Source organism: Fringilla coelebs, assembly GCF_963513975.1.
Source record: "Fringilla coelebs genome assembly, chromosome: 33".
NCBI classification, from domain to species: domain Eukaryota; kingdom Metazoa; phylum Chordata; class Aves; order Passeriformes; family Fringillidae; genus Fringilla; species Fringilla coelebs.
In genome coordinates this window covers 1,239,928-1,258,528 of record NC_140059.1, presented here as the reverse complement: position 1 = coordinate 1,258,528, position 18,601 = coordinate 1,239,928, and the positions used below count along the sequence as shown (strand labels likewise).

At 63.7% G+C, this 18,601-nt stretch overlaps 3 protein-coding genes across 3 annotated transcripts in view; 2 read left to right on the top strand and 1 right to left on the bottom strand.

The window, feature by feature from the left end:
- RENBP (renin binding protein) overlaps window positions 1-465 on the top strand; it is a gene marked incomplete at its 3' end in the record, with an annotated part of 8,320 nt that extends 7,855 nt beyond the window's left edge. Inside the window, 2 exon segments of the mRNA XM_084224030.1 lie at window positions 23-104; window positions 335-465. Of these exon segments, the coding sequence (XP_084080156.1) occupies window positions 23-104; window positions 335-465 (213 nt within the window).
- WDR13 (WD repeat domain 13) lies at window positions 367-10,153 on the top strand. The gene is given in 11 exon segments (XM_084224122.1): window positions 367-462; window positions 551-617; window positions 2,250-2,259; window positions 2,261-2,482; window positions 3,461-3,555; window positions 4,165-4,292; window positions 5,241-5,548; window positions 6,788-6,968; window positions 7,630-7,771; window positions 8,427-8,560; window positions 9,879-10,153. Coding segments are annotated over 10 exon segments (1,446 nt in total). The 5' UTR covers window positions 367-462; window positions 551-576; the 3' UTR covers window positions 10,064-10,153.
- A 1,508-nt stretch (window positions 10,154-11,661) lies between these two features.
- SUV39H1 (SUV39H1 histone lysine methyltransferase) lies at window positions 11,662-18,384 on the bottom strand. The gene is made up of 6 exons (XM_084224118.1): window positions 18,308-18,384; window positions 17,279-17,424; window positions 15,130-15,792; window positions 14,096-14,242; window positions 13,229-13,358; window positions 11,662-11,809 (listed from the first exon to the last, which is right to left on the bottom strand). Exons 1-6 carry the CDS (start codon window positions 18,324-18,326, stop codon window positions 11,670-11,672), a joined length of 1,245 nt encoding a protein of 414 aa, XP_084080244.1. The 5' UTR covers window positions 18,327-18,384; the 3' UTR covers window positions 11,662-11,669.
- Window positions 18,385-18,601: the final 217 nt, after the last annotated feature.

The window sequence follows — 18,601 nt, the reverse complement described above, 5'->3', positions numbered from 1 at the left end:
CCCCCCGGCGTCCCCCTAAAAGTCCCGCGGGACCCTCCCGGGGCCCCCGGCCCGCTGCCGTAAAGCGCAGCCCTCGCCCCTCTATGTAGTCGCAAATCTGGCGGGTGGGAGGACCCGGGGCAGACGAGAGGCGCCGGGCGGAGCGGCCAATCCCGGGGCGTCTCTGGAATAACCATAAAGAGACATGTTCGCCACGCCCTTTGATGTGCTCACCCAATCAACGCGCGCTGCTGAAAGGCGCGACTTACAGACGAGCCCATAGCCACGCCCCATTTCCCAAACCCAACCAATCACATCAACGACCACGCCCCCTCCCACCGCCCCCCGTCGCCAGGACGACGCGCGCCGCCATTTGGGCGTGAGGCGGTGCCGCGGCAACTTCCGGCCAGGCCCAGCCGCGCTCCCCCGGCCCAGCCCCGCCCCGCGGCGCTCCTGAGGCGGAGGTGGAGCGGGACGCGCAGGTAGGGCAGCTCCGGTGCCCCTTTTCCCCTTTTTTTCCCCATTTCCCCCATTTTTCCCCTCAGCTCACGCCGTTGTTTCCCCGGCAGGGGTCCCCCCGCGGCGGCCGCGGCCGCCATGGCCGCCGTGTGGCAGCAGGTGCTCGCCGTGGACGCGCGGTGAGCTCGGGGGGGATTTTGGGAGGATTTTGGATACCTGGGGGGTTTTATGAGGGGATGATGCTCCTACCTGGGTGCGGAATTTTGGAGGGTTTGGGTACTTGGGGCATCTTTGTGGGGGATTGTGACACCTGGGCACATTTTTGGTGGAATTTCTCTGGTTTTGTGTTGAATTAGCCCCATTTCTCACTTGTCCATCACCTGTCTGTCACCTGTCCCAGGTGTGCTACATGCCGCCCCCCCACAGCTGCCCCCGTTCTGCATCCCTTGGGGTCATTTTTGGGTATAATTTCTCTGGTTTTGGGTAGAATTTACCCCATTTCTCACCTGTCTCCCACCTGTATCTCACCTGTGCAGGTGCACTGCATACTGCCCCGTGCAGGTGCCCCAGTTCTACATCTCTGGGCCCATTTTTGGGTGGAATTTCTCTGGTTTTGTGTACAGCTAACCCCATTTCTCACCTGTCTCTCACCTGTCCCTCCCCTGTCTCTCACCTGTGTCTCACCTGTGCAGGTACGCAGCGTACTGCACGCCACAGCTGCCACAGTTCTGCATTCTTGGGTCTATTTTTGGGTGGAATTTTCCTGGTTTTTGTGTACTGCTAACACCATTTCTTCCCTGTCCCTCCCTTGTCTCTTACCTGTTTCTCACCTGTGCAGGCACACGGTGAACTGCGTGCTGCAGCTGCCGCAGTTCTGCACCCCTGGTCAATTTTTGGGTGGAATTTTCCTGTTTTTGGGTAGAATTCCTCTAGTTTTGGGTAGAACAAACCCCATTTCTCACCTGTCCCTCCCCTGTCTCTCCCCTGTCTCTCACCTGTGCAGGTACGCGGCGTACCGCACGCCGCAGCTGCCGCAGTTCTGCGTTCTTGGGTCAATTTTTGGGTGGAATGTTCCTGGTTTTGGGTAGAATTCCTCTGGTTTTGTGTACATCTGACCTCATTTCTCACATGTTTCTCACCTGCGTCTCACCTGTCTCTCACCTGTGCAGGCACACGGTGAACTGCGTGCTGCAGCTGCCGCAGTTCTGCACACCTGGATCTGTTTTTGGGTGGAATTTTCCTGGTTTTGTGTACAGCTAACCCCATTTCTCCCGTGTCTCTCACCTGTCCCTCCTCTGTCTCTCCCGTCTCTCACCTGTGCAGGTACGCGGTGTACCGCACGCCGCAGCTGCCGCAGTTCCGCATTCTTGGGTCAATTTTTGGGTGGAATTTTCCTGGTTTTTCATACAGCTAACCCCATTTCTCACCTGTTTCTCACCTATTTCTCACCCTGTCTCTCCCCTGTCTCTCCCCTGTCTCTCACCTGCGCAGGTACGCGGCGTACCGCACGCCGCAGCTGCCGCAGTTCTGCGTTCTTGGGTCAATTTTTGGGTGGAATGTTCCTGGTTTTGGGTAGAATTCCTCTGGTTTTGTGTACAGCTAACCCCATTTCTCCCCTGTCTCTCACCTGTCTCACCTGTGCAGGTACGCGGCGTACCGCACGCCGCAGCTGCCGCAGTTCTGCACACCTGGGTCTGTTTTTGGGTGGAATTTCTCTGGTTTCGTGTGCAGCTAACCCCATTTCTCACCTGTTTGTCACTTATTTCTCACCTGTCTCTCACCTGTCTCTCCCCTGTCTCTCACCTGTGCAGGTACGCGGCGTAACCGCACGCCGCAGCTGCCGCAGTTCCGCACGCAGTACGTGCGGCGGCGCTCGCAGCTGCTGCGGGAGCGGGCGCAGGGCGGGCACCTGGCAGGTGAGGCGCGGCGCTGGTACCTGCGGCTGCGGGCGCGGCTCCTGGCCCAGCGCTACGGCGCCCTGTCCGAGGCGGGCAGCTGCCGCAGCGCCCTCAGGGCCAGCCGCACCACGCTGGACCGCATGGAGGTACCTGGGCACACCTGGGCACACCTGGGGTACAGCTGGGCACACCTGGGGGCACCTGGGATACACCTGGATACACCTGGGCACACCTGAGGGCACCTGGGATACAGCTGGGTACAGCTGGGCACACCTGAGATACAGCTGGGATACACCTCAGGGCACCTGGGATACACCTGGGGACACCTGGGTACACCTGGAGGGGTTTGGGGCATACCTGGGTACACCTGGGTACACCTGGAGGGGTTTGAGGCACACCTGGGATACACCTGGGGACACCTGGGTACACCTGGAGGGGTTTGGGGCACACCTGGGATACACCTGGGATACACCTGGGTACACCTGGAGGGGTTTGGGGCACACCTGGGATACACCTGGGGACACCTGGGTACACCTGGAGGGGTTTGGGGCACACCTGGGTACACCTGGGTACACCTGGAGGGGTTTGGGGCACACCTGGGATACACCTGGGGGCACCTGGGGTACAGCTGGGCACACCTGGAGGGGTTTGGGGCATACCTGGGCACACCTTGGGCAGCTGCCACAGCGCCCTCCGGGCCAGCCGCACCATGCTGGACCGCATGGAGGTACCTGGGCACACCTGGGGGCACCTGGGGACACCTAGAGGGGTTTGGGGCATACCTGGGCACACCTGGGATACCCCTGGGCGAACCTGGGCACACCTGGGATACACCTGGGCACACCTGGGGCACAGCTGGTTACAGCTGGAGGGGTTTGGGACACACCTGGGGGGGCTCAGGGCACACCTGGGGGTGCTGGGCGATCCCAAAGCTCCTTTGGGGGGGGTCAGGAGGTCCCAGCCCCAAGTTTTGGGTGATTGAGGGGTTCCCACCCCAAATTTTTGGGTTCCCATCCCAAATTTTCAGTGTTCCCCCACCCCCTTTTTTGTGTTCTTCCCCCTCCCCCCCCATTTTCGGGGCTCCCCCCAATTCGGGGGTCCCGACCTTTCTCCCCCCCTCCCAGGATTTCGAGGAGGACCCGCGGGGGTCCCGGGGCCACCGGCGCTCCCTGAGCCGCAGCTCCGGCCCGGGGGGGCTGCGGGGGGGCCCCGACGAGCGGTGAGACCCCCGGGGGGGGAAATGGGGAGGGGTCCCGGGGGGATTTGGGGCGATTTTGGGGGTTTTTGGGGGGATTTTGGGGGGTCTCAGGGTGCTGGGGAGTCATTTTGGGGGAGGGTTTTGGGGGGCTGGGGGAAATTTGGGGCTGCTGAGGGGGTTGGGGAGGGGTTTCAGGAGGTTGTGGGGTCTCTTGGGGGATCCTGGTGTTTTGGGGGGGGTCTCAAGGTGCCTCCCCCTCCCCCCATCCATTCTGGGGGGGGGCTGCGCACCTGTGGGAGAAACCATTGTGGGGGGTGGGGGGGGTTTGGGGGTGCTAATCGGTACTTGGGGGGGTCTCGGGGTCCTGGGGGGGTCAGGGGGTACCTGGGGAGGGGTCTCAGGGTCCTGGGAGGTGTCAGGGGGTACCTGGGGAGGGTCTCAGGGTGCTGAGGGTGGGGGAGGGGGTCTCACATTGCCCCTCCCCCCCTCCCACTATGAAGGTCCCCATTCCCCTGGAAAAAACCATTGCGGGGAAAGTGGGGGGTGCCAAGTTTGGCTCAGGGGGTCCCGGGGGGGTTCAGATCCATTTGGGGGGGGGGGGTCTCACGCTGTCCCCGCCCTCTCCCGCAGCCCCCCCGGGGTGGTCCCCACCCCCCTGGCCGAGGCCAGCCGGGCCATGGCCGGGGACACCACCCTGAGCGAGAACTACGCCTTCGCGGGGGTGTTCCACGTGTTCGACCAGCACCTGGACAGCGCAGGTAACCCCGGGGGGGGGGGCTGGGGGGGCTGAGGGGCTCCCCCTGAGGGGGGTCTGGGGGGTCCCTGAGGGGGTGGGATGGGCAGTTCCAACAGGAAGGGTGGGGAGCGGTCTGGGGAGTGTCACCTGTGGGGGTGGGAGAGTCTCCAAGGGGGTTTGGGTTAGGGGGTGATTTTGGGGAGGGGTCTCACCTTTCCCCCATCACCCTCTCAGTGCAGAAGCTGCAGTTTGCCCACAATGAGCAGGGTGTGCTGGATGAGTCTGGGGGTTTCCCCTGGCTCTGGGGGTGATCCCTTTATTTTGGGGGAGGTTCCTGGCCCTATAGAATTTTGGGGAAGGGTCTCATCCGTCCCGCTGTGTCCCCCACCAAGTGCAGAAGGTGCAGTTTGCCCACAATGAGCGGTACCTGCTGGGTGGGTTGGGGGTCTCCCCTGTTTCTGGGGGAGTTCCTGGCCCTGTAGAATTTTGGGGAGGGGTCTCACCCACCCCCTGTGTCCCCCCTTAGTACGGATGATGCAGTTTGCTCACAACGGCCAGGGTGTGCTGGATGGGCTGGGGGTCTCCCCTGGCTCTGGGGGGAGTTCCTGGCCCTATAGAATTTTGGGGAGGGGTCTCACCCGTCCCCCTGTGTCCCCCCCCAAGTGCAGAAGGCGCAATTTGCCCACAATGAGCGGCACCTGCTGGATGGGTTGGGGGTCTCCCCAGGTTCTAGGGGTCTCCCCTGGCTCTGGGGGGATTCCTGGCCCTATAGAATTTTGGGGAGGGGTCTCACCCGTCCCCCTGTGTCCCCCCGCAAGTGCAGAAGGTGCAGTTTGCCCACAATGAACAGCACATGCTGGGTGGGTTGGGGGTCTCCCCAGGTTCTAGAGGTCTCCCCAGGTTCTAGGGGGGTTCCTGGCCCTGTAGAATTTTGGGGAGGGGTCTCACCCACCCCCTGTGTCCCCCCCAGTGCGGAAGGTGCAGTTTGCCCACGACGAGCGCCACCTGCTGGCGTGCTGCTCGCTGGACGGGACGCTGTCCGTGTGCCGCCTGGCCCCCGGGCCCCCGGCCGTGCTGCGGCGGCTCCGCGGCCACGGCGCCGGCGTCTCGGACTTCGCCTGGTCCCTGTCCAACGACGTCCTCGTGTCCGCCTCGCTGGACGGGACCCTGCGCCTCTGGGACCCCGGGGACGGGCGCTGCATCCGCCGCGTGCCCGACCCCGACGGGGCCGCCCTGCTGTGCTGCGCCTTCCAGCCGCTCAACAACAACCTGACCGTGGTGAGAGAAATACTGAAACTGCCCTAAAATACCCCCAAAAACATCCCAGGGCTGGGAGAGCTCCCTGAGACCCCCAAACATCCCCCCCAAACCCAACCCTGCCCTGCGCCTTCCAGCTGTTCAACAACAACCTGACCATGGTGAGAGAAACATCAAAATACCCTAAAATACCCCCAAAAATATCCCAGGGCTGGGAGAGCTCCCTGAGACCCCCAAACATAACCCCAAAACCTGACCCTGCCCTGCTGTGCTGCGCCTTGCAGCTGCTCAACAGCAACCTGACCGTGGTGAGAGAAATGCTGAAACTGCCCTAAAATACCCCCAAAAATATCCCAGGGCTGGGAGAGCTCCCTGAGACCCCCAAACATCCCCCCAAAACCTGACCCCAACGGGGCCACCCTGCTGTGCTGCGCCTTCCAGCCGCTCAACAACAACCTGACCGTGGTGAGAGAAACATCAAAATACCCTAAAATACCCCCCAAAACACCCCAAAACATCCCAGGGCTGGGAGACCCCCTGAGACCCCCAAACATCCCCCCCAAAACCTGACCCTGTCCTGCTGTGCTGCGCTTTCTAGCCGCTCAACAACAACCTGACCGTGGTGAGAAAAACACCAAAATACCCCAAAACCATCCAAAATACCCCAAAAAACACCCTGAAACTGCCCTAAAATATCATAGTCATGAGAGCTCCTTTTGAGACCCCCAAACATCTTCCCCAAACCCTGACCCTGATGGGGCCGCCCTGCTGTGCTGCGCTTTCCAGCCGCTCAACAACAACCTGACCGTGGTGAGAAAAACACCAAAATACCCAAAAACCATCCAAAATACCTCAAAACCCACCCCAGAACCATCCAAAAATACCCCCAAAACCACCCCAAAATCGCCCCAAAACACCTCAGATCCCTGCAGCCCTGAAAGACCCCCGAGCATCACCCCAAACCTGACTCTGGTGTGGGTGGCGAAGGCGACTCAGGGGGATTTTGGGGGAGGATTTTGGGGGTCTCAGGGTTGGTTTTGGGGTCTCTGAGTGACCCCCCCGTGCCCCCCAGGTGCGCACACAGTTCGTGTGGTGAACATCTCCACGGGGAAAGTGGCTCAGGGGGGCCCTGGGGCGGGTTTTGGGGATCTTGGGGTGGATTTTGGGATCTCAGGGTGGGTCTGGGGGGGGGTCTCAGGGTTGGTTTTGGGGTCTCAGGGTGGGTCTGGGGGGGGTCTCAGGCAGGTGTGTGCCCCGCAGGTGGGCAGTGCCCGGCACATGGTTCGTGTGGTGAACATCTCCACCGGGAAGGCGGCGCGGGGCGGCACCGGGCGCCTCCCCGGGCGCGTCCTCGCCCTCTGCTTCGACGCCCCCGGGCGCGTCCTGTGGGCCGGGGACGACCGGGGCTCGGTGTCCTCGTTCCTGTGCGACCCCGGCACCGGTACTGGGAGGCACTGGGAGGGACTGGGAGGGGATTGGGGGGCACTGGGAGGGACTGGGAAGGACTGGGAGGGGATTGGGGATGGGTATACAGAAGGACTGGGGGGTACTGGGAAGAGAATGGGACAGATTGGGAGGGACTGGGTGGGACTGGGACGGGATTGGGGGGCACTGGGAGGGACTGGGAGAGGATTGGGAGGGACTGGGAGGGGATTGGCGGGCACTGGGAGGGACTGGGAGGGGATTGGGGGGCACTGGGAGGGGATTGGGGGTGGGTACAGAGGGACTGGGGGGTACCGGGAAGGGAATGGGACAGAGTGGGAGGGGATTGGGAGGGAGTGGGGAGTACTGGGAAGGGATTGGGAAGGGAATGGGATGGACTGGAGGAGTACTGGGAGGGATTGGGGGGTACTGGGAGGGGATTGGGGGGTACTGGGAGGGGATGGGGAGGGACTGGGGGGTACTGGGAGGGGATTGGGGGTGGGTACAGAGGGACTGGAGGATACTGGGAGGGACTGGCGAGGACCGGGAAGGGATTGGAGGTGGGTACAGAACAACCTGGGGGACAGTGGGCAGTACTGGGTGGTACTGGGAGGCACTGGGGCAGTACTGGGCGGTACTGGGGGGGTTTTTGGGGGGGTCTCACTCCCTGCCCCCCCCAGGCCGGCTGACCAAGGCCTCACGGGTGCTGGTCCAGGCCGGTGGCTCCATCACGTCGCTCTCGGCCCGGGCCTGGGCCAGCCGGGAGGCGCCGGACCCGTCCCTGCTGGTGAACGCCTGCCCCGACCGCCTGCTGCTCTTCCGGTACGGGGGGGACATCGGGGGGGGCTTGGGGACATCGGGGGGACCCTGGGGGGGCTGGGGGATTGGGGGGTGTGGGGTGAACCAGACCCATCCCCGCGGGTCAGCACCTGCCCCGACCCTTGCTGCTCTTCTGGTACGGGGGGGACATCGGGGGGGCTTGGGGACATCGTGGGGGGGCTTGGGGACATCAGGGGGACCCTGGGGGGGCTGGGGGATTGGAGGGGTGTGGGGTGAACCGGACCTGTCCCCACTGGTCAGCACCTGCCCCAACCCCTGCTGCTCTTCCGGTACGGGGGGGACACCGTAGGGGGCTTGGGGACATCGGAGGGGGCCTTGGGGACACTGGGGGACCTTGGGGGGCTGGGGGATTGGGGGGTGTGGGATTGGGGGCTGTGGGGTGAACCGGACCTGTCCCCACTGGTCAGCACGTGCCCCAACCCTTTCTGCTCTTCCAGTACAGGGGGGACACCGTAGGGGGCTTGGGGACATCGGGGGGGGGGGGCTTGGGGACATCGGGGGGACCCTGGGGGGCTGGGGGATTGGGGGGTGTGGGGTGAACCGGACCTGTCCCCGCTGGTCAATGCCTGCTGCTCTTCCGGTATGGGGGGGTTTTGGGGTGATTTTTGGGGTTTGTGAGCCTTTTTTGGTCCCCCAGGGTGGTGGAGGACGAGGGGGGCTCGGGGGCCCCGGGGCTGCGGCTCCGGCGCAGTTTCCCCACGCGGCACCGGGAGCAGCCCCTGAGGAGCTGCTTCTGTCCCCTGATGTCCTTCCGGCAGGGAGCCTGCGTGGGTGAGCACTGGGACGGACTGGGAGGGACTGGGAATGGACTGGGAGGGACTGGGACAGACTGGGAATGGACTGGGAGGGACTGGGACAGACTGGGACAAACTGGGAATGGACTGGGAGGGACTGGGAATGGACTGGGACAGATTGGGAATGGACTGGGAGGGACTGGGACAGACTGGGAGGGACTGGGAATGGACTGGGACAGACTGGGAATGGACTGGGAGGGACTGGGATGGACTGGGAGGGAGTGGGATGGACTGGGAGGGACTGGGACAGACTGGGAATGGACTGGGAGGGAGTGGGATGGATCTGGGAGGGACTGGGACAAACTGGGAATGGACTGGGAGGGACTGGGACAAACTGGGAATGGACTGGGACAAACTGGGAATGGACTGGGACAAACTGGGAATGGACTGGGAGGGAGTGGGATGGATCTGGGAGGGACTGGGACAAACTGGGAATGGACTGGGACAAACTGGGAATGGACTGAGCCAAACTGGGAATGGACTAGGACAAACTGGGAATGGACTGGGATGGATTGGGATGGACGGGGACAAACTGGGAATGGACTGGGACAGACTGGGAATGGACTGGGAGGGGATTGGGGAGCACTGGGAGGGACTGGGGTGGGTGCAGGGACAGCCGCCACCCCCCAGCCGTGTCCCCGTTGTCCCCAGGCAGTGAGAGGCAGCAGAGAGGGCGGTGGGGTCACAGCTGTCCTTGTTGTCCCCGGTGTCCCCAGCAGTGACAGCGAGGGGGGCACTGACATCACAGCCCTGAACCTGTCCCTGATGTCCCCATGTCCCCAATGTCCCCACAGTGACAGGCAGTGGGGAGGGCGGTGCGGTGCCATCCCTTATCCCTGTCCCTGATGTCCCCTCGTGTCCCCACCGGCGATGAGCAGCAAGGAGGGCGATGGCATCACAGTCCCCAGCCCTGTCCCCAGTGTCCCCAATAGGGACAGACAGCAAAGGGGACAATGGGATCACATCCCTGACTCCTGTCCCTGATGTCCCCAATGTCCCTGATGTCCCCCTGTCCCCACAGTGACAGGCAGCGAGGAGGGCGGTTGGGTGTCCTTGATGTCCCCATGTCCCAAATGTCCCTGATGTCCCCAATGTCCCCACAGTGACAGGCAGCGAGGAGGGCGGTTGGGTGTCCCCAGTGTCCCCATGTCCCCACAGTGACGGGCAGCGAGGAGGGTGGTTGGGTGTCCCCAATGTCCCCGTGTCCCCACAGTGATGGGCAGCAAGGAGGGCGGTTGGGTGTCCCTGATGTCCCCAATGTCCCTGATGTCCCCGATGTCCCCCTGTCCCCACAGTGACGGGCAGCGAGGACGCCTCCGTGCACTTTTTCGACGTGGGCCGCGCGGCGCGAGCCACGGTGAACACCCTGCAGGGCCACGGGGCGGCCGTGCTGGCCGTGGCCTTCAACTGCGACGAGTCCCTGCTGGCCTCGGGGGACGCCGCCGGCACCGTCATCGTCTGGCGCCGCCAGCACGCCTGAGGCGCCCCCAGAACCCCCAAAGCCCCGCGGGAAACCCCCAAAGCTGCCTGGAAATACCCCCAGAAACACCCAAAAACCACCCCGAAACGCCCCGGTGTGGCCTTGGAGTGCGGCGAGTTTTGAGAGTGGTGTGCAGCTGTGAAACAGCCCAAAATCCTGCCCAAAATACCCCGAAGTCCTGCCCCAAACACCCCCAAACCCTGCCCAAAACGCCCCAGAATCGTGCCCAAAACACCTCCAAATCCTGCCCAAAACACCCCCAAAATCCTGCCCTAAACGCCCCAAAATCCTGCCCAAAACACCCCCAAATCCTGCCAAAAACACCCCCAGAATCCTGCCCCAAACACCCCCAAAATCCTGCCCCAAACGCTCCAAAGTCCTGCCCCAAACACCCCCAAAATCCTGCCCAAAACACCCCAAAATCCTGCCCCAAACACCCCCAAATCCTGCCCCAAACACCCCCAAAATCCTGCCCCAAACACCCCCAAAACCCTGCCCCAAACACCCTGAAATCCTGCCCCAAACGCCCCAAAATCCTGCCCCAAACGCCCCAAAATCCTGCCCCAAACACCCCCAATATCCTGCCCAAAACACCCTGAAATCCTGCCCAAAATACCTTACAAAATCCTCCCCAAACCTCCCCCAAAACATCTCAAAATCCTGCCCAAAACACCCCAAAATCCTTCCCAGAATCTTGCCCAGAACACCCCAAAATCCTTCCCAGAATCCTGCCCAGAACACCCCAAAATCCTTCCCACAGCACCTCAAAATTTCCCCCAAAATCCCCCCAGAGCCTTCCCTGAACTCCTCCCCAAAAAATCCCAAAACTCCCCCAAAATTCCCCTCAATCTGCCCAGTCTGGTTCTTGAAGTTTGTGTGACCACAAAACCTCCCCAAAACCCCCAAATCTTCCCCAAAATCCGCAACCCCCCCCAAAACTGCCCGATGGGGACCTTGGTGGCTCCCAGTGCCGTCATCGTGTGGCACCCCCAGCACACCTGGAGCCCCCCAAAACACACCTGGATCCCAAAACCCCCCTGAGACCCCCCAAAATCACCTGGACCTGAGACCCCCCCCAGAGACCCCCCCAAATCACCTGGACCAGAGACCCCCCCCAAATCACCTGGACCGCTCCCAAAATTCCCCCAGCATCACCTTCAACAACTGCACAGGTGTTGTCATTGTGTGGCACTCACAGCACACCTGGAGTCCTCCAAAGCACACCTGGATCCCCAAAACCCCTAAAATTCCCCCAAAATCCCCCCTGAAACCACTGTAACACCCCTGAGACCCCCCCCAAAACCACATGGATCCCCCCAAAACCTTCCCAGCGTAGCCTTGAACACCTGCACAGGTGTTGGCATCACACAGCACTCACAGCACACCTGGAGCCCCTCAGACCCCCCCCAAACCCACCTGGAGCCCCCCAAAATTCCCCCAGCACGGCCCTGGAAGAACTGCACAGGTGTTGTCATCGTGTGGCACTCACAGCACACCTGGATCCCCAAAACCCCACCTGGAGCCCCCCCAAACCCCCCCATCCCCAGGCGCTGCGGGCGGCAGTGGAGGCGTGGCCCAGGTGTGCAGTGGGTGTGGCCCAGGTGTTTCAGAACAGGTACTTGCGGCACGAGGCCGCCCCGCACTTGCACTCGATGCGGCCGCGGGCGCGGGGGGAGCCCCCCAGGGACCCCCCCACCAGCCCGAAGTTGGAGTCCATGCGGGTGCTCTCGGCGTCCACGGGGTCCACTGCGGGGAAAGGTGTGCTCAGCCACACCTGGCAACGGCCAGGTGCGGCCAGGAACCCCCCAGGTGCGGCCAGGAACCCCCCAGGTGCAGCCAGGAACCCCCCAGGTGTGGCTCTGACTCCCACAGATACAGCCTGGAACCCCCCAGGTGTAGCCAGGAACCCCCAGGTGTGACCAGGAACCTCCCAGGTACAGCCTGGAATCCCCAGGTATGGCCAGGAACCCCCCAGGTGTGACCGGGAACCCCCCAGGTGTGGCCAGGAATCCCCCAGGTGTGGCCAGGAACCTCCCAGGTGTGACCAGGAACCCCCCAGGTACGGCCTGGAATCCCAAGGTGTGACCAGGAACCCCCCCAGGTACGGCCAGGAACCCCCCAGGTACAGCCTGGAATCCCCAGGTATGGCCAGGAACCCCCCAGGTGTGACCAGGAACCCCCTAGGTACGGCCTGGAATCCCCAGGTGTGACCAGGAACCTCCCAGGTGTGACCAGGAACCCCCCAGGTACAGCCTGGAATCCCCAGGTGTGGCCAGGAACCCCCCAGGTGTGACCAGGAACCTCCCAGGTACGGCCAGGAACCCCCCAGGTGTGACCAGGAACCCCCCAGGTGTGACCCTGAGCCCCCAGGTGTGACCCTGAGCCCCCAGGTGTGGCTCTGACCCCATACTGCAGGGTGGGCTGAGGGGAGGGAGGTCTGTGCAAGACAGGTGTGTGACAGGTACAGGTGTGTGACAGGTGTGGCAGGTACAGGTGTGTGATATGGACAGGTGTGTGACAGGTATAGGTGGGTGCCAGGTGTGGCAGGTACAGGTGTGTGACAGGTACAGGTGTGTGACAGGTACAGATGTGTGATAGGTACAGGTGTGTGACAGGTACAGATGTGTAACAGGTACAGGTGTGTGCCAGGTGTGTGGCAGGTACAGGTGTGTGCCAGGTGTAGCAGGTACAGGTGTGTGTCAGGTGTGGCAGGTACAGGTGTGTTCCAGGTGTGTGGCAGGTACCGTGCATGTTGTAGTCGAAGGTGAGCTCCTCCCCGGCCCGGATGGGCCTGAGGGCAGGTACAGGTGTGTGATAGGGACAGGTGTGGCAGGTACAGGTGTGTGCCAGGTGTGCCGGGTACAGGTGTGTTCCAGGTGTGTAACAGGTACAGGTGTGTTCCAGGTGTGTGGCAGGTACAGGTGTGTGACAGGTACAGGTGTGTGCCAGGTGTGTGGCAGGTACCGTGCATGTTGTAGTCGAAGGTGAGCTCCTCCCCGGCCCGGATGGGCCTGAGGGCAGGGACAGGTGTGTGATAGAGACAGGTGTGACAGGTACAGGTGTGCCAGGTGTGTAACAGGCACAGGTGTGTGCCAGGTGTGTAACAGGTACAGGTGTGTGCCAGGTGTGTGCCAGGTACAGGTGTGTTCCAGGTGTGGCAGGTACCGTGCATGTTGTAGTCGAAGGTGAGCTCCTCCCCGGCCCGGATGGGCCTGGTGGCGAACAGGGCGATGCGGGGCAGGCGCTGGTCCAGGTTCTCGATGAACACGTTGTACACCTGCAGGTTGGGGTCACACTGCCCCGCCCCAACAGGTGAGACACACCCAGCAGGTGAGCCCCACCCACAGCTGGGGGAAAAGGTGCTGGAAGCTCCACCCACAAGTAAGGCCACACCTCTGCACAGGTGAAGGGCCAGCTGTGAGCGGGTACAGCCCCACCTGTGGGTAAGTAAACCCACACCTGAACCTAGGTAAACCCACCCCTGAGCCCAGGTAAACCCACACCTGTGGGCAGGTAAACTCACACCTGAACCTAGGTAAACCCACCCCTGAGCCCAGGTAAACCCACCCCTGAGCCCAGGTGAGCCTAGGTAAACCCACACCTGTGAGCAGGTAAACTCACACCTGAGCTGAGGTAAACCCACACCTGAGCCCAGGTAAGCCCATACCTGCAGGCAGGTCAACCCACACCTGAGCCCAGGTAAGCCCACACCTGCAGGCAGGTCAACCCACACCTGAGCCCAGGTAAGCCCACACCTGCAGGCAGGTCAACCCACACCTGAGCCCAGGTAAGCCCACACCTGCAGGCAGGTCAACCCACACCTGAGCCCAGGTAAGCCCACACCTGCAGGCAGGTCAACCCACACCTGAGCCCAGGTAAGCCCACACCTGCAGGCAGGTCAACCCACACCTGAGCCCAGGTAAGCCCACACCTGCAGGCAGGTCAACCCACACCTGAGCCCCGGTAAACCCACCCATGAGCCCAGGTGAGCCCAGGTGAGCCCACACCTGAGCCCAGGTAAGCCGCACTCACGCTGTGGTTGACGAAGTGCGAGATGTTGCCGTAGTGGGCGGCGTCCACGGTGTACACGTCCTCCACGTAGTCCAGGTCGAACAGGTACGTGGCGCCCTGGCGGTCGTACACCTGTCCCCGGCGCTCCGCCTCCTCCGAGGTGATGATCTGGGACAGGGACACACCTGTCACACACCTGGGGCACACCTGTACTGCCTCACACTTGCACCATGTCACACCTGGGACACACTTGGACCCATCCCACAGATCTGAGGCACACCTGTACCACACCTGTCACACACACCTGTACCACACCTGTGCTGTGTCAGACACACCTGTACTGTATCACACCTGTCCCACACCTGTATCACACCTGTGCTGTGTAACACACACCTGTGCTGTGTCACACCTGTCACTCACACCTGTCCTGTATCTCACCTGTCCCACACCTGAGCTCACCTCTCCCACGTACTCCATGACGAAGGAGTTCTTGCGGATGCGCTGCAGCGTGCGCACGCCCCAGCCCTGTCACACGCACCTGTACCATGTCACACCTGTCACTCACACCTGTACTGTGTCACACCTGTCACACACACCTGTGCTGTGTCACACACACCTGTGCCGTGTCACACCTGTCATACACACCTGTGCTGTGTCACACACACCTGTACTGTGTCACACCTGTCACACACATCTGTACTGTGTCACACACACCTGTGCCGTGTCACACCTGTATCACACCTGTCCCACACCTGAGCTCCCCTCGCCCACGTACTCCATGACGAAGGAGTTCTTGCGGATGCGCTGCAGCGTGTGCACGCCCCAGCCCTGTCACACACACCTGTACCGTGTCACACCTGTCACACACACCTGTATCACACCTGTCCCACACCTGAGCTCACCTCGCCCACGTACTCCATGACGAAGGAGTTCTTGCGGATGCGCTGCAGCGTGCGCACGCCCCAGCCCTGTCACACACACCTGTGCTGTGTCTCACACACCTGTCACACCTGTCACACACACCTGTATCACACCTGTCCCACACCTGAGCTCACCTCGCCCACATACTCCATGACGAAGGAGTTCTTGCGGATGCGCTGCAGCGTGCGCACGCCCCAGCCGCGCCCGTCGCCGGTGCGGAAGATGCACAGGTCGTAGCGGATGCCGCGCTGCACCACGCGGTTGGGGCACTCGGCGCCGCAGCGGCAGCGCGAGTTGCACTCGTAGATGGGCAGCCCCGCCCGGATCCGCACCTGCCCGGCCTCGTTGTAGGCGAACCTGTTGCGCGAGGCGCCCGGGCAGCAGCCCCCGGCCAGCGTGGCCTCGGCCAGGCAGTCCCGGCACTCGCAGCCGGCCGCCACGGGGGTCAGCGCCACGCCCGCGCCCACCTTGTACTCGTTGACGTAGACGAAGTCGCGGGGCGGCCCGTGCAGGTCCACCTCGTTCTCCACGGCGATGCGGCCGCGGTGGCTGCGCGTGCGGTTCAGGTGGCGCTCCCAGCGCCGCAGCGCCCGCCGCTGCTCCGCCTTCTGCGCCAGGTAGGACACGGCGCGGGCGGGCAGCCCGCGGGGCCCCGGCCGCACCGGCCCGCCCGGGGCCCGCGCCAGGTCGGCGTGCAGCTGCTGCAGCAGCCCCCGGCAGCGCAGGTTGCGGCGCGGCTCCCAGGTGTTGGCGGAGGAGGGGTAACCGCGCCACTTCACCAGGTAGAACTCCTCGTCCTGGCAGGGGGGATAACGGGGGGGTCAGGGGGGGGTTGTGGGGACCCCCCCTGTGGGAGGTCAGAAGGTCTGGGGGGGTCTGGAGTGACCCCAGTGGCCGGAGAGGCTGTGGGGTCTCGAGGGCCCCAGGAACGTGGGGGACTCTGGGGGTCTCATGAGGTCTGGGGGGTCCTGGAGTGACCCCAGTGGCCGGAGAGGCTGTGGGGTCTCGCAGGGCCAGGAGGGACACAGGAATGTGGGGGAGTCCAGGGTTTGGGGTCTGGGGAGTCTGGAGTGACCCCAGGTGTCCAGAGAGCCTGTGGGGTCTTGAGGGCCCCAGGAACTCTGGGGGTCTCTGGGGGTCTCATGAGGTCTGGGGGGTCTGGAGTGACCCCAGGTGTCCAGAGAGCCTGTGGGGTCTCAAGGGCCCCAGGGACGGGGGGGACTCTGGGGGGGTCTCATGAGGTCTGGGGGGTCCTAGAGTGACCCCAGTGGCCAGAGAGTCTGTGGGGTCTCGAGGACCCCAGGAACGGGGGGGACTCTGGGGTTCTCTGGAGGTCTGGGGGGTCCTGGAGTGACCCCAATGTCCGGAGATCCTTTGGGGGTCCCACAAGGTCAGGAGGGACCCAGGAATGTGGGGGAGTTCAGGCTCTGGGGGCACCCAGGGGTCTCACGGGGTCTGGGGGGTCCTGGAGTGACCCCAATGTCCAGGGACCCTTTGGGGCCGAGCAGGGTCAGAGGTTCTTGGGGTGTCAATTCCCAGTTTTGGGGTCCCAGGTCAGCTCCCCATGTCTTTGGGGGGTCCCGGGTTAGTTCCCAGTTCAGGGGTCCTGGTCTGGGGGTCCCTGCCAGATTCCCGGTGTCTGTGGGTGGTCCCGTTGGGGGGTCCCAGTTCAGGGGTCCTGCTGTCTGTGGGGTCCCATCTGGGGGCTGTGGTTCGGGGGTCCCAGTTTAGGAATCCTGGGTGAGTTCCTGCTGCCTGTGGGATCCCAGTTTGGGGGTCCTGCTGTTTCGGGGGTCCCAGTTTGGGGGTCCCGGTTCAGGGGTCCTGCTGCCTGTGGGGTCCCAGTTTGGGGGTCCAGGTTCGGGAGTCCTGCTGTCTGGGGGGTCCCGGTTTGGGTGTCCCAGTTTGGGGGTCCCGGTTCTGGGGTCCTGCTGCCTGTGGGGTCCCAGTTTGGGGGTCCCGGTTCGGTGGTCCCAGTTTGGGGATCCCAGTTCGGGGGTCCTGCTGCCTGGAGGGCCCCGGTTCAGGGGTGCCAGTTCGGGGGTCCCACTTTGGGGGTCCCGGTTCTGGGGTCCTGCTGCCTGTGGGGTCCCAGTTTGGGGGTCCCGGTTCGGGGGTCCTGCTGCCTGGGGGGGTCCCGGTTTGGGGATCCCGGTTCGGGGGTCCCGCTGCCTGTGGGTGGTCCCGTTTGGGGGTCCCGGTTCGGGGGTCCTGCTGCCTGGGGGGTCCCAGTTTGGGGGATCCCGGTTCGGGGGTGCCGCTCGGGGGTGCCGCGGCCCTCACCCGCACTCGCCGGTAGTCGCACAGCAGCTCCACCTCGAAGTCGCCGAGGTTGCGGCGGGTGACGCCGAGGGCGCGGCACCGCACGCGCTGCAGCCGGCACAGCTCCTGCAGCTGCGACCACGGCGACAGGCAGCACACGGAGCACTCTGCGGTGCCACCGACGGGTGGGGACACACCGGGGAGGGGGCGTGAGGGGACAGGTGACACCACAGACCCCCCCGCACCTCACACAGCCCCCCCCCGGACCCTCCCGCACCGCTCGCTCTGTCGCGACAGGAAGCACACGGAGCACTCTGCGGTGCCACCGACGGGTGGGGACACACCGGGGAGGGGGTGTGAGGGGACAGGCGACACCACAGACCCCCCCCCCGTCACCTCACCCCCCCCCCCCACGACCGCCCTGCCCTGCCCTGCCCTGCCCAGCCCGCACCGCTCGCTCTGTCGCGACAGGCAGCACACGGAGCACCCTGCGGGTGTCACCGACGGGTGGGGACACACCGGGGAGGGGGCGTGAGGGGACAGGTGACACCACAGACCACCCCCCCCGTCACCTCACACAGCCCCCCCCGGACACTCCCGCACCGCTCGCTCTGTCGCGACAGGCAGCACACGGAGCACCCTGCGGGTGTCACCGAGGGGTGGGGACACACTGAGGGGAGGGGGCGTGAGGGGACAGGTGACACCACAGCCCCCACCCTCACTTCACACTGCCCCCCCCCCCCAGGCCCGCCCACACCGCTCGCTCTGTCGCGACCACACGACAGCGACGACACCGGGGGGTGGGCACCGGGTGGGTGAGGGGACATTGGGGGGGAATTTGGGGACAGGACAGCGCCCCCCCCCCCCCCGCCCTCACACGCTCCCCTCCCCCCCTCAGCGCCTTCCCGCCACTTTCCGCCCCCCCCCCCCCCCCTCAGGCGCCAACGGCCGCGCGCGGGAAGCGGCGCCGTCCCCTCAGAGCGCCCCCCGCCCCTGATTTCCCCCTCACGCTCCCCCGGAGACCCCTCGGGCCCGCCCCGCTCGCGCCACCTTTTAAATTTTCCGCCATTTTCAGCCGCCGCCGCTTTTTTTTTGTCTTTTTCCGCCTTTTTCCTTTTTTTTTTCTGGCGCCGCTTCCGCCCGGCGGGCAGCGCCAGGGGCGGGGCTTCCTCCGCCCGCGCCCAGCGCCCATTGGCTGAACCGGAGGCTGATTTGCATACTGGCAAGGGCCTGCGCGCCTTCCATTGGCTGGAGCCGTGATTTATTTGCATACTGACAGCTACCCGCCATTTCTCTATTGGTCGCCGCGCTGCTTCATTTGCATAATATCTGATCCCGCCATTG